Here is a 12,909-nt window from a genome sequence, read left to right on the forward strand (position 1 = left end):
GAGTTTTCTGAAAATTTTCAATTGTCATGTTTTGTTGGAAAATTTTTGCTTGAAATGTGTGTAATATTTTGATAGAACCATTCCAGAGGAGGGAAGGGTGTCATACCATCATAGAAACATTTCTCATACTCAAAAACCCTCACATCCCAAATTGTGCTTGATTAGTTCTCGAGTTATGCAGAAGTTTGTGTTTGTGTGCCCCCTGTAGTTTGTGTTTCATTTGAATGGTAGCCCCCCGCCATAGAGAGGGGGTGGTGTGTTTAACCATCATAGAAACATTTATTGTACCCTAAAACCTCCATATGCCTAATTTGGTTCCATTTGCTTGATTAGTTCTCGAGTTATGCAGAAATTTGTGTTTAATTTCTATGGCAACCACCCCCCGCCCCCTCAGAAAGATGGGAGGAGTGTTGAACCACTTTAGAAATGATTCTTACCCCCTAAAACCTCCACATGTCAAATTTGGTTCAGTTTGCTTGATTAGTTCTTGAATTATGCAGAAATGTATGTTTCATTTGAGAGGGGGTGGAGAGTCTAACCATCATAGCAACTGTAACCGAGATTTATACTAACTACGGTTCGAGAATTGTAAGCCCCCTTGGTCGTAGCGAAACGCGATTACGATGCGTTTCATCTGTCAACGCATGACGGAGCGAAATATCAGAAAACAAAGAAAGTCTCATTCTATGGCACAAGGTAGTGAACTGAGTACGCAAAAATATTAAAATTATACATTGGCTAAAATATTAGCGTACATTTATCACGATTTTCCAAGTGAGTCATTATATTGCAAGTTAAATTACTGAATTTAAATTGAAACATGTCTATACAATGAATTACAGAATATTTATGTCTACCCCTGAAATTTATATTGATTTAGTGGATATAAACTAAAAGGGAGGATAGTAATAATGTAAGTGGATATAAGATAAGTATAATCCTTGAACTACAATAAATATTATAGCTTTTAGCACTATTATCACCAAAAACGCACGGTCTTTGATTGCTCAAAAGGATATTTACTCCCGTTCCAACAAAAACATTTGTTGTACCCTAAAACCTTCACAAGCCAAATTTGGTTCCATTCGCTTGATTAATTCTCGAGTAATGTAGAAATTTGAGTTTCATTTGTATGGCTACCCCTCCTCCCCTGTCTGTCTGATTCTTATGGACTCGGAAACTACTGAGCCGATCAACATGGAAATTAGTATGTAGGGGTTTTTGGGGCCGGGGAAAGTTTTCATGATAGTTTGAGACCCCTCCCTCCCCTCTAAGGGTGCAATAAATGTTTCTATTGTAGTTAGACTTTCCACTCCCCTCTCTAAGGGGGGGCTGCCATGTAAATGAAACACAAATTTCTGAATTACTCGAGAATTAATCAAGTAAACTGAACCAAATTTGGCATATGGAGGTTTTAGGATGCAATAAATATTTCTATGGTGGTTAGACACTCCTCTCGCTCTCTAAGGTTGGGCTGTCATACAAATGAAACCCAAATTTCTGCATAACTCGAAAACATATCAAGCAAATGGAGCCACATTTGGCATGTGAAGGTTTTACGGGACACGAAACGTTTCTATGGTGAATACACTCCTCCCCCCCTCTCTAAGGGTGGCTGCCATACAAACGATACACAAACTTCTGCATAACTGGAGAACTAATCAAGCACAATTTGGGATGTGCGGGTTTTTGAGTATGAGAAATGTTCCTATAATGGTATGACACCCCTCCCTTCTCTGGAATGGAGAGGGGGCCCCATAAAAATATTACACATATTTCAAGCAAAAATTTTCCAACCAAACATGACGAATGAAAATTTTCGGAAAACTCTGAAGGAAAAAAGGAAAATTCGGAAAATTAAATTCCCATATGTTCTACGATTACATAGTGACAATTGCTGTTAGTCCATTTGATGTTTGCGCTAGCGAAATTATGAAACGCACTTCTATATATTCTTCTATCTATACCAAAAAAAAAAGGATCGCCGGATGTGTTGATAAGAGCAGAACTCGATGAAGGAATTGTCCGATTTAGAGCTGTCTTTATTCTATCATATTTGCTGTATAAAACATTTATTACATGTAACGGAGAAACATGTTATTTGCAAGTGGTTGAAAAATCTTGAACGAGAATGGTGTCTGAAAATAATTTGATATTATAATGATGAGTTTTGTTAGAAATACTAGGTATTTTGTAGTGAAAAGTAAATTCAACGGAGTCGAATAGAAGATCAATCATTGAACAGTTCTGCGATTGGACTCATGAACTTGCTCATAGTAAGAAAACGTGAATGTTTAAAGGTATTGATGACAAAAACAAATTTTGGGCGGACGAAGTTTGCCGGGTCAGCTAGTAATAATTATACATTTGAAGGTATTTGTTGTTCAAAGTAATAAAATTAATGAAAGTCCCTCACAGAGCATGAATCTTGACTCTTTATTTTTCATATATAGTTTCATCTATTTTGTCATTATCCTTTAGTATCGATTTCGCTTCTTTATTTCTTGAATTTTGCACCTTTTTCCGTTCTTCCTGCTCCCTCAACTTAGCCAATGTTTGCATTTTTTTCTTCCCGTTTCAACTCGGTTTTTATTTTTCTTTCCTTAAGTTTTTCGGCGCTTTGTCATTTCAATCACATTCTTCGCACTTCGCACTTCGTTCTACTTTTTCATACAAAACATCTCAGTACTTGTCCAATTTAAGGCCACGTTCTCACTGCAGCGGGGCGTCAACGTGGCGTGAGCGTAGCGTGTTCACTTCCCGCCACGGTTCGTGCCTTCGGCGTGTTCTACGAAAATTTTCAATGTGTGTTCTTGAATGAAAGAATGAGAATTGGTTTATTTTTCAATATTCCAACATCGTTCGATGTATCCGGCTAAAAACTCGGAGGGTGAAAAACGTAAAAAATAAAACAAGACAAAAATTTTTAAATTATGTCATCACTACAAGCAAACATATGCAAGAGAGAAGCGGAGAAGTACAAATATCGCCGGCGTGAAGTGTTTTCGTTTGCACGCCAGCCACACGTCAAAACCACGCTCACGACACGTCAGCCTGGTGTGAACACATCACTAAGAACACACGCAATTAATCGTAAGCGTCAAACGCCCCGCTCAAGCCACGCTGACGCCCCGCTACAGTGAGAACAAGGCCTAAAAGTAACGTGAAGTTTACTTTTACCCTGATGAGTTGCCAGGATACAGGACAACAGAGGGAGGGCTGAACGTTTCTTTTGTTAGAAGTTCATTCAGTTGAACATTGCCCACTAATTATTCAGCTTGCCGAAAATTTATTTGCTGATCTGTAGTTGAAAAACATGTATAAATCTTATACAAGATTTTAAAATATTTGGGTGCGTTATATTTTTTTTTTTATATCTGTATTATAGTGATTTTCAACTCATTTGGCTGGTTCGTCACTTTTACTTTCATTTTTGGAAGAATGTCGGGAGTGAGAATTGAACTCGTGACCTTCAGCGTGAGAGGCATGGATGTGGGTGCGTTATATGAATCTACGCTTTACATCCATAATAAGCCTTAAAACCCACTTTGTAGAACCATAAATTTCAACTGTCCAAAATATGAATCGTAGGGAAAAAGTTCGATCTGTATTTTTTGAAGAAAAATTACATTTTACTTGATAATATTTAACAGTTAACTGCGAAACACTTATCAAGCAATAACTGTAAACTGATAACGATGATGAAAACTGATGAAACACGAGAGAAATTCAAATACTAATGAACGGTTAAATTCTACATGCTCACGCTAAGCAAACGTCAAACACAAACGGTAATGAGCGATTCCAAATAAAATCGACAAACGACAAAAAATGAGTATTTTTGATTCGAATGAAAGCTTATATTCAGTTTGGATTGGAGGAAATGTGAGTTTTCCACAGCATTTGGAAATTTTTTGACACAAGTGTAACTTTTGATAAAGGGCGTATCTATTTTAGCAAGATAAATCTCTGATAATTTATATCTCAAAAACTATGAGTCGTACCGAAATAGTGTCTCAGAAAGAGTTATAGAGTATTGATGTTTAAGCGTGGAAAAATATATACTGAGAAATTATTAATACTCTTTTTTAATTTACAAAAAAAAATTAATTTGCAATATCTATTGTTTTAGTTTTTTAATTTTTTTTCATATAAAATAGAAGCCATGTAGAAAATTCACTTTGTAGAACATCGAATTTACATGAATTTTCGAAGTTTCGAATTTTTGTATGTTAACAATCATTTTTAGTCACAAATTATGAATCCTGATCTGATTTAGAATAAAAAAGATCTTCATCTATCTCCTTCTAAATGAAGCCATTCTCAAAATATTAAAAAAAATCGAGTGGGTTGTACCCGAGACACAACAGCTTAGGACGTAGGACTACGCAATCTTATATTCGGCTGTCAAAAAAGTCCTGCGGTATTTTTTTTCAATTTTCATTTGTTCATAAAATTAGTTACAATCATCTGTTTTAAGTCAAATATGCGCCGTTTTATTCGTTGACTTGTTCCCAACGAGATGCCAACTTCATAATACCCCTGTTATAGAAGCTCGCTTCCTTATTGGCAAAAAAACTCGGATGCCAATTTTCACAGGTCTCTTTTGTGGCTAACTTCTGACTACCTAGCTCGTTCGCCATGGACAAAAACAGGTGGTAGTCACTTGGTGCAAGGTCCGGACTATACGGCGGATGCAAAAGAACCTCCCATCCGAGCTCCCGGAGCTTCTGGCGCGTCACCAAAGAAGTGTGTGGCCTGGCGTTGTCCTGATGGAAGACAATGCGGCCTCTGTTTATCAAAGATGGCCTCTTCTTCATAAGTGCTACCTTCAAGCGGTCCAGTTGTTGGCAGTACAGGTCCGAATTGAGCGTTTGCCCATAGGGAAGCAGCTCATAATAGATTATTCCTTGACAATCCCACCAAACACACAGCAGAACCTTCCTGGCCGTTAATGAGGGCTTGGCCACCGTCTGAGCCGCTTCAGCGGGCTTCGACCACGATCGTTTGCGCTTCACGTTGTCGTAAGTGACCCACTTTTCATCGCCAGTCACCATCCGCTTCAGAAACGGGTCGATTTTGTTGCGATTCAGCAGCGATTCACATGCGTCGATACGGTCAAAGATGTTTTTTGCGTCAACGTGTGTGGCACCCATACATCGAGCTTCTTTGTGAATCCAAGCTTCTTCAAATAGTTAATAACGGTTTGATGACTTATCCCCAGCTCTTGGCCGATGCTACGGCTGCTACTATGCCGGTCTTTCTCGGCTAATTCAGCGATTTTGTCGCAATTTTCGATGACAGGCTTTCCGGAGCGTGGCGCATCTTCGACGACCTCCACACCAGAACGAAAACGTTGAAACCATCGTTGTGCGGTGGAAATGGAAACTGTATCGGGTCCATAAACTGCACAAATTTTATTGGCAGCTTGAGATGCATTTTTGCCTTTGTCATAGTAGTACTGTAAAATATGTCGGATTTTCTCTTTATTTTTCTCCATATTTGCGACACTATAACTCACGAACGACTTAACCAAACGAAACACTGTCAAGGACTATATTATAGCAAAAATACCTTTCCAACAAGCTATAGTATGACTCGATACAATGAATACAACTAGAACTACTCGCTTACATCGACACCTCGCGGAAGTACCGCAGGACTTTTTTGACAGCCTAATATTTTGAAAATTTGTACAGTCTTTCCATGTAAAACCGATCTAGTTCCTCTCAGATTTTCGTGAAAAGTGGCCATTTTTTTATCATCTAAATCGGTTCAGTGGTTCAAAAGTTATGAATTTTTGAAAAAAGTCATTTTTTTACCGCTTTTGACGAAAATCTGAGAACCACTATATCGGTTTGGCATGGAATGAATGTATATACATTTTCCTTAAAAAAGATGTTTTATTTCTAAATTCTGAAATAATATGGTCAGCTCATACAATTACAAACAAGTCATCTAAACATCGTATGAAGGGCTCTATTACAGGAAAAGAGTTTTTTCTAACAACACCTTCTTCATGTTTTCTTCGAAAAATTACTACTGATGTTTGACTTGTGCATTTTCGTGTGTGAATTGACGCAATTGACATGTTCTGCAACCTTTTTTTCTATTTAGAAACATGCAATAAAATGTCAAATGCCAGAATTCACACGCAAAAATGTTATGAATAAAACATTATTTTTCCAGGAAATGTTTTTATTCATAACATTTTTCAGAAAAAAATTATGAATAAAACATTATTTTTCCAGGAGTCTCCATTCAAAAATGCCATATATTCCAAAAAAATATAAAATTTAGAAAGTTGACGTCTTCGATAACGGTCCATATCATGTTAAGATCAAGAACTTTGTCGAATACACTATGTCGCTATCTCGATATTGAAATAAATTATGATTAGTTGTATTTTTTTCCAAGAAAACATGGAAAAGTTGTTGTTAGAAAAACATTTTTTCTTGCAAAAGTGCCCAACTTATGTGTGCAAAGTTGCTTAAATGATCAATGTCTTTATATCTACATTCGCTGTTTATTTAACTTAAACAACTTAAAGCAGTGCCTTTTCAAATGTTACAATGCATTATATTGGGTTGGAAAGAAAGAAATGTCGTATATTGTCAATATATGGCAACACTTAAACATATCTTGTGTTGTACTTATCGCATCGGGTCATACTATACGGCCATTTAAAGACGATAATCTGTGCTATAGGTGTCGTTTTGACAGTATTGTGATTGCCCTTTTCAGTCTCAAGTTATAGCGCGTCAAAGATGGAGTCCACCAAGCAAGAAATTCGCCATATTTTACGTTTTTACTACCTGCGAGCTAAAACTGCAACGAAGGCGGCCGAAAAAAAATCGTGTAGTTTATGGACCCGATACTGTAACGATTCGCACAGCACAGCGTTGGTTTGATCGATTTCGTTCTGGTGTAGTGGCTGTCGAAGATACACCCCGTACTGGTAGGCCAATCGTCGTGGGAACCGATAAAATCGTTGTAATCATCCAAGTGGACCGGCATGAGAGCACTCGCTCGATTGGCCAGGAACTGGGTATAGACCATAAAACCGTTTCGAACCATTTGCAGAAGATTGGATTCCAAAAGAAGCTGGATGTATGGGTGCCACACGAGTTGACACAAAAAAATCTTTTAGACCGAATCAACGCCTGCGATGCACTGCTGAAACGGAACAAACTCGACCCATTTTGAAGAAGATGGTGACTGGTGATGAAAAGTGGATCACGTACGACAACCTAAAGCGAAAAAAGTCGTGGTCGAAGCGCGGTGAGCCGGCCCAAAGCATCGCCAAGCCCGGATTGACGGCCAGGAAGGTTTTGCTGTTTGTTTGGTGGGATTGGAAGGGAACCATCCACTATGAACTGCTCAACTATGGCCAGACCCTCAACTCGGTTCTCTACTGTGAGCAGCTTGACCGTTTGAAGCAGGCGATTAACCAGAAGCGGCCAGAAATGATCAATAGGAATGGTGTTGTTTTCCACCAGGACAACGCTCGGCCTCACACATCTTTGTTGAGCCGCCAGAAGCTACGGGAGCTCGGATGGGATGTCCTATTGCACCCACCGTATAGTCCGGACCTGGCTCCAAGTGATTATCATTTATTCCGGTCCATGCAAAACGCTCTTGGTGATACTAAGTTGGCCTCAAAAGAGGCTTGCGAAAATTGGCTGTCTGAGTTTTTTGCAAATAAGGAGGGGGGGGGGGGTTTAAGGGGGGGAATAATGAATTTGCCTTCTAAATGGCAACAAGTTTGCGAACAAAACGGCGCATATTTGACTTAAATTGGATAATTTTAAGTATGTTAAATAAAGCGTCAAATTTCGATCAGAAATACGACATTTCTTTTTCCCCAACCCTATATATGGTAAAATTAGTGCCACATATATTGGAAATATTTGTAATTTTTTGATTTTTCAATGAATTACCATATTTGAATCAGTGTTATCGCGGAACAACACACTTCCAACAGCGAACGCTTCTCAATGGTCTCAATTTACTGAATATAGTAGTACTCTGTATCTTATCAGTTAGAATATCAGCGAGAAATATTTAAATTTCCCAAGCTTTGAAACACGCATCCAATTAACTTTGACTGTAAATGTGAGACATGGGAAAAGTTATTTAGTAATTTTCCTTCTTTCTTAATTTTTAAAGTCTTCAATCTCATCTACCTTGCGGCAGGTCTCAGATTCATTAATCCTATCATTACTAACTGAAGAATGGAGTACTTTCGCGCAACACTATCCAGTTTTTTCTGTGTGCTAATTTACTGAAATGCTGAAATCGATCAATTCATTCAAAACGTTGCACTTTGGATCAACAAGGATAAATCAAATAATAACCACCCGATTTCTGGTTACAACCAGCAACTCAACTCAATAAAATAACGACCGGAAATCTTTTTCGCTTATCTGTCTTGAGATTTATTGTTGTGACTGCAAGCATGTATCTTGAAATGTTTATTGTTAAATAATTTATTTCTCCGTCTGAAGGCAGAACAACTCGGGGTGTGTTAATTAATAAATGCTTCACCTCTTTAACTGGAGTATTTAGTATCTTTCGACTACAATAAATATTGATACTTCAAATATGGATCACTACTTCTCCCGAACGTTTGGCAGATAATCGTTGTTCATCATTCATCATGAATGAATGGATTCTACACAGTTCATGGCTGCGGCGCGTTGTTGGAGAATATTTCCCCAACTAGTCGAGTGACTCCAACCGGCATTATGCTGGAAAATGGGTAATGTTATCACAAAATAGACAATTTTTGAAATCATAATATTTACTGATAGATTTTCATAGCCAGCCGCAGATATATTGGCAATGTAATTATTTCAAATCGGTTCCGTAGCAAACCCTCGATCGCCAGTTCAGCGACCGTGTTTGGAGTTTGGAGTGGAAAACGACAGCTGAAAATGATTGCAATTAAATGTAAATCCACTTTGTCGAGCAGTATTCTGTGCACTCCATTAGCCAACCAACACTCCTAGCAGAGCGGAAGTTAGCGTATGAGCAGCAACATCGAATTGCACATGGTTTACGAGGAAACCATCCAACACCACTTACCCTTGTTGATTAAGATATTCTAATAGTTCCATTCTGGTAGCAACAAATCCTGGATATAGGCAAGTGGTGAAAATTTCGTTCGCATAACCATTCGCATAAAATTCCTCATTGAGTGCTTCCATCAGACCTCTAACACCATATTTTGTCGCACTGTAGCACACAGCGCGACCAAAGGCTACGATTCCTACAGTATACAATATTCATGAACAGCTTCAAATTTTAACTGCATTCCCTTGAATTTACCAAATGTTGATGACACTCCCATAATGTGACCGCGACGGCGCTCCATCATTCCATCCTTGAAGGCACGTATCGTCTGGAATGAAATTCAATTTCCACGTCATTTCAAGCTTTTGCATCGTTCGATAAAAAACGACTCACCCAAAAATGCGACGTCAGATTAACATCGATAATCCGCTGAACATCTTCGGGTGTGCCTTCCGAGAGGGACAGCAACGCCAGCAGACCGGCGTTGTTGATCAGGATATCAACCGGACCCAGTTTCGCCTCGACGTCCAGCTTGAGTTGCTGGACGGACTGTTGCACGCCGACATCAACTTTGAGTGGTAAAGATCTGACCCCATATTCGCGAACTTGTTGAGCCGTATTTTCCGCTGCTATGAAATCAATATCTGCCACAGCCACATTGCAACCTTCCTTGGCGAGTTGCAGACAGAGTGCTCTTCCCAGTCCATTGCCACCGCCCGTCACTAGAGCAATTTGTCCTTTGATAGATTTTTTCTCCATTCCGGCAAGAAATAGGACCGCCTCATAGACCAAAGTTGGAATGAAAAGCACCATCACTTTCACTATCCTCATCAGGATGTCCATCCAGTTTCTGGATAATCTGCTTGCATCCAGTAGCTCTGGGGAGGCCTGAGCATACTCGCCATCATTGTGTTTGAAGTATTGTACCATCCTGTATGTCACTTGTATCACAATCAAACGGTCAACTGAACTGCACGGAAACACCTACAGTACTGTGTTTAGACTTCATTGATTCATAAACGAAAAAAAAACAACTGACTCAGAGGATGCACCCGACCGAAGTCAACTTGTGTGGATATGGTGACCACAAGACCGTAACGACTACCAATTACTTTCGCTTCACAATTTCGTGTTCCATCATGTAACGAAAACCATAGCAATTGATTTTATTTTGACAAATCGTCTGGAAATGAGCAGCTCGAAGCAAGTGCCACGGATCCACTGAGCTCCGATTTAAATTAACTGCTGATTGTGGATAAAAATTCTGCGGAATAGCGGAATGGAAATGCAAAGCTAGTGGAACTTTTTTTTTTGCTTTATCCAATAAGCAAATTCATCGATTGGACAATGTACGTACAACGGGACGCATTATCAACTCGGAAAAGAAAGTGCTCAATCAGTCAAGGGCGAGTTCACACAGCCTGGCTGAGTTTAAACTATGTTATAAGATGTTCAATGCAATGGTAAAGAAAACCAACGAAAGTTTGCACACATTCTCTTCGTGATATTATGGCACCAATGTGTAACTACACCCAAAGTTAATTTTTAGCACATGTTATGGCATCCCGATTAAATGAGCCGAAAAATAACAGAAAATGTTCTACTCCCCAATACGTGTATATTATTTGTATAATATATATGCTAGAGCCAATATGAGCGAGCGAAACAGGAGACACATTTGAATGAAAGCATATGAAAGCTTTTCGTATAGTTTGCCAAATACACGGTCCAGACAGAGAAAGATATATTCTCCTTCATATTCTTCTTTATCCTCTTAGAAAACACTTTCCAACTTCATTTTCATGATGAGGTGTAAAGGCGCGTCCATATTATGCCGAATGATCGGCCTGTACCAGGCGGCATATTCGGTTCGTTATGTAATGTGGATGCCACATCGGGTGCACGAAGCCAAAGCCTCATCAGATGTACGAAGCCGTCACGAACACACGAAGCACAATGTCATCAACGATAATTTACTTCGTTTTGTTTTGGTTCGACTTTCTCGAACCGGACCCACTTGTTTCGGGTTGGGTTCGGTTTGTTTCGAGTCGGTTTTCGGCACATCGGCAAGCGATACGTCCACATTTAGTCGGCTTTACCGGGCGGCATTGCCGCTCGGCGTAATGTGGACGCGTCTTAATATTATCACGCTTTTATATATCAGCGCTGGAAGCTATATGGATAGCGTGGTTGTGTGAAATATCTTTGCATTCCAGCCGGCCTTGTTTCGATTCCCGTTGACGTCGCATGGTTTTTTTTGGCACAATCCCAAATGAAATGAGAAAAGAAAACAGAAAGAGATGTCTGCTTGCATACATACAACTTTTTCTAAGCTTTTAAAACAGCTCATTATTTGCGCATTTGATCCTCCACCAGCATTATTTGTGCCAAAGATGAAATGTTTTCAGCCAACGCTAATTTGGGTGTAATTACAGCGTTGCGATCGCTGTTAATTTATTGGTTTGGAATTATAGTTTTCGGTGAACGATATCGTCACGTGGATTAATTTCTTATCGGTCCTTTTGGCGAATTTTTTGTTTCTATAAAATTTTGTGCTTCCCATAAAAAGCTCATCAGATAAATTATAGCAGCGAAACAATTTAGTGGTTTTGAATAAATTTTGTAAAACTGATTTACATTTCCGATAATAGTCAAACCGTCTCGTCTTCGGTAGTTTTAGTGGTTATCGAATCTCAAACAGATTAAAGTTTTGAACAGCTGAATCTGCAGTAAAATAGCTATACAGCAGCTATGACTAAATTATTAGGTCATCGGTTGCATACCATTTAATCTATAGAACTACAGGTTGGACTCGATTATATACAGACTCGATGATATGTGATTTGATTATATACAATGTTGGACTCGATTATATACGATTTGAAAAAAAAATTACTATTCAAATATGACTTATTTCACGAACAAAAATTATCTTTCAACGTTAAGGCGAAATTTAAGTGGCTTTTATATGTACAGTGGGGTCAAAATCGTGATGTTTTGAAGATTCTGCTTGAATTTTCACCAGGAATTGTTTATATGGATATTGCAGCGAAATTAAGACAGATAGAAGTTGGGTGTCAAAGAACAAATTGTATAGCGGTTAGAGAGCTTTAATCTAATTGTTGAACAATCAAGATCATTATGAATTCTTAGGATAAAATTAATAATAACACATTGAAAAATACTAACTTCGAAGCTTTTCCCTTCCAAAATGTCATTGAAACCCACTAATTCAGATCAGTGCCACAAATTATCAAAATTTATTCACGAATGAAAGATTTAGCTTTTTCCCAGTGTCGCATGAATTCTCTTCTGTTGAAACTCAACACCATATCTGTCATAATAAGTATAACACATGAGTCGAGACGCGTGAACTTTGTCTGGTATATTGAACGAAATCAGTATGAACGAATTTCGGAAAGCCTGCATTGTGGCACTTTCATTACTGTCAATAATTGAATGTAATTATCACGAAAGTTAAGTTGATCTTCATCGCTTGCAGTGAATTTTTATTGGAAACGTGTTTGATTTCCATAATGTTATTGTCACCCATTGCCCATATAATAGGGGGTGTATGCCATTTCCGGCCAATCGGGAGTAGGTTCATAAAACATAGCAAGACTTATCTATACGTTCTATTACCGAAGTCGCCAAAGACAAGAATTTTGAGTGATGAATGGCCATGCTTTACCATTAATCGATTTCACTCTCAATTGGTTGACGTTGAATGTTATGCTTTGATTTTCACGAATACGCAATGATCTTCAATTTCTACGTTACGAATACCATGACGAAAATGAAGATGCAAATGAAAAATGAACTTCATGGCAAGCT

At 38.6% G+C, this 12,909-nt stretch overlaps 2 protein-coding genes across 4 annotated transcripts in view; one reads left to right on the forward strand and one right to left on the reverse strand.

The window, feature by feature from the left end:
• LOC129768435 (uncharacterized) overlaps positions 1-12,909 on the forward strand; it is a 622,376-nt gene that overhangs the window by 386,183 nt on the left and 223,284 nt on the right. The window lies entirely within an intron of this gene.
• On the reverse strand, positions 8,502-10,160 carry LOC129768440 (uncharacterized oxidoreductase YoxD-like). The gene is made up of 5 exons (XM_055770104.1): positions 9,469-10,160; positions 9,331-9,403; positions 9,088-9,271; positions 8,808-8,930; positions 8,502-8,750 (listed from the first exon to the last, which is right to left on the reverse strand). The coding sequence occupies exons 1-5, from the start codon at positions 10,003-10,005 to the stop codon at positions 8,684-8,686; spliced, it is 984 nt and encodes a 327-aa protein (XP_055626079.1). The 5' UTR covers positions 10,006-10,160; the 3' UTR covers positions 8,502-8,683.

Source organism: Toxorhynchites rutilus, chromosome 2 (assembly GCF_029784135.1).
Source record: "Toxorhynchites rutilus septentrionalis strain SRP chromosome 2, ASM2978413v1, whole genome shotgun sequence".
Taxonomy (NCBI): domain Eukaryota; kingdom Metazoa; phylum Arthropoda; class Insecta; order Diptera; family Culicidae; genus Toxorhynchites; species Toxorhynchites rutilus.

Bases quoted from the DNA above. Each gene is read 5' to 3' on its own strand.
- LOC129768440 (XM_055770104.1), bottom strand. From the start codon at position 10,005: ATGGTACAATACTTCAAACACAATGATGGCGAGTATGCTCAGGCCTCC. The intron at 9,272-9,330 runs GTAAATTCAAGG...TGTATACTGTAG, and splicing joins GGGAGTGTCATCAACATTTG to GAATCGTAGCCTTTGGTCGC. The intron at 8,931-9,087 runs GTAAGTGGTGTT...AATCATTTTCAG, and splicing joins GAATATCTTAATCAACAAGG to CTGTCGTTTTCCACTCCAAA.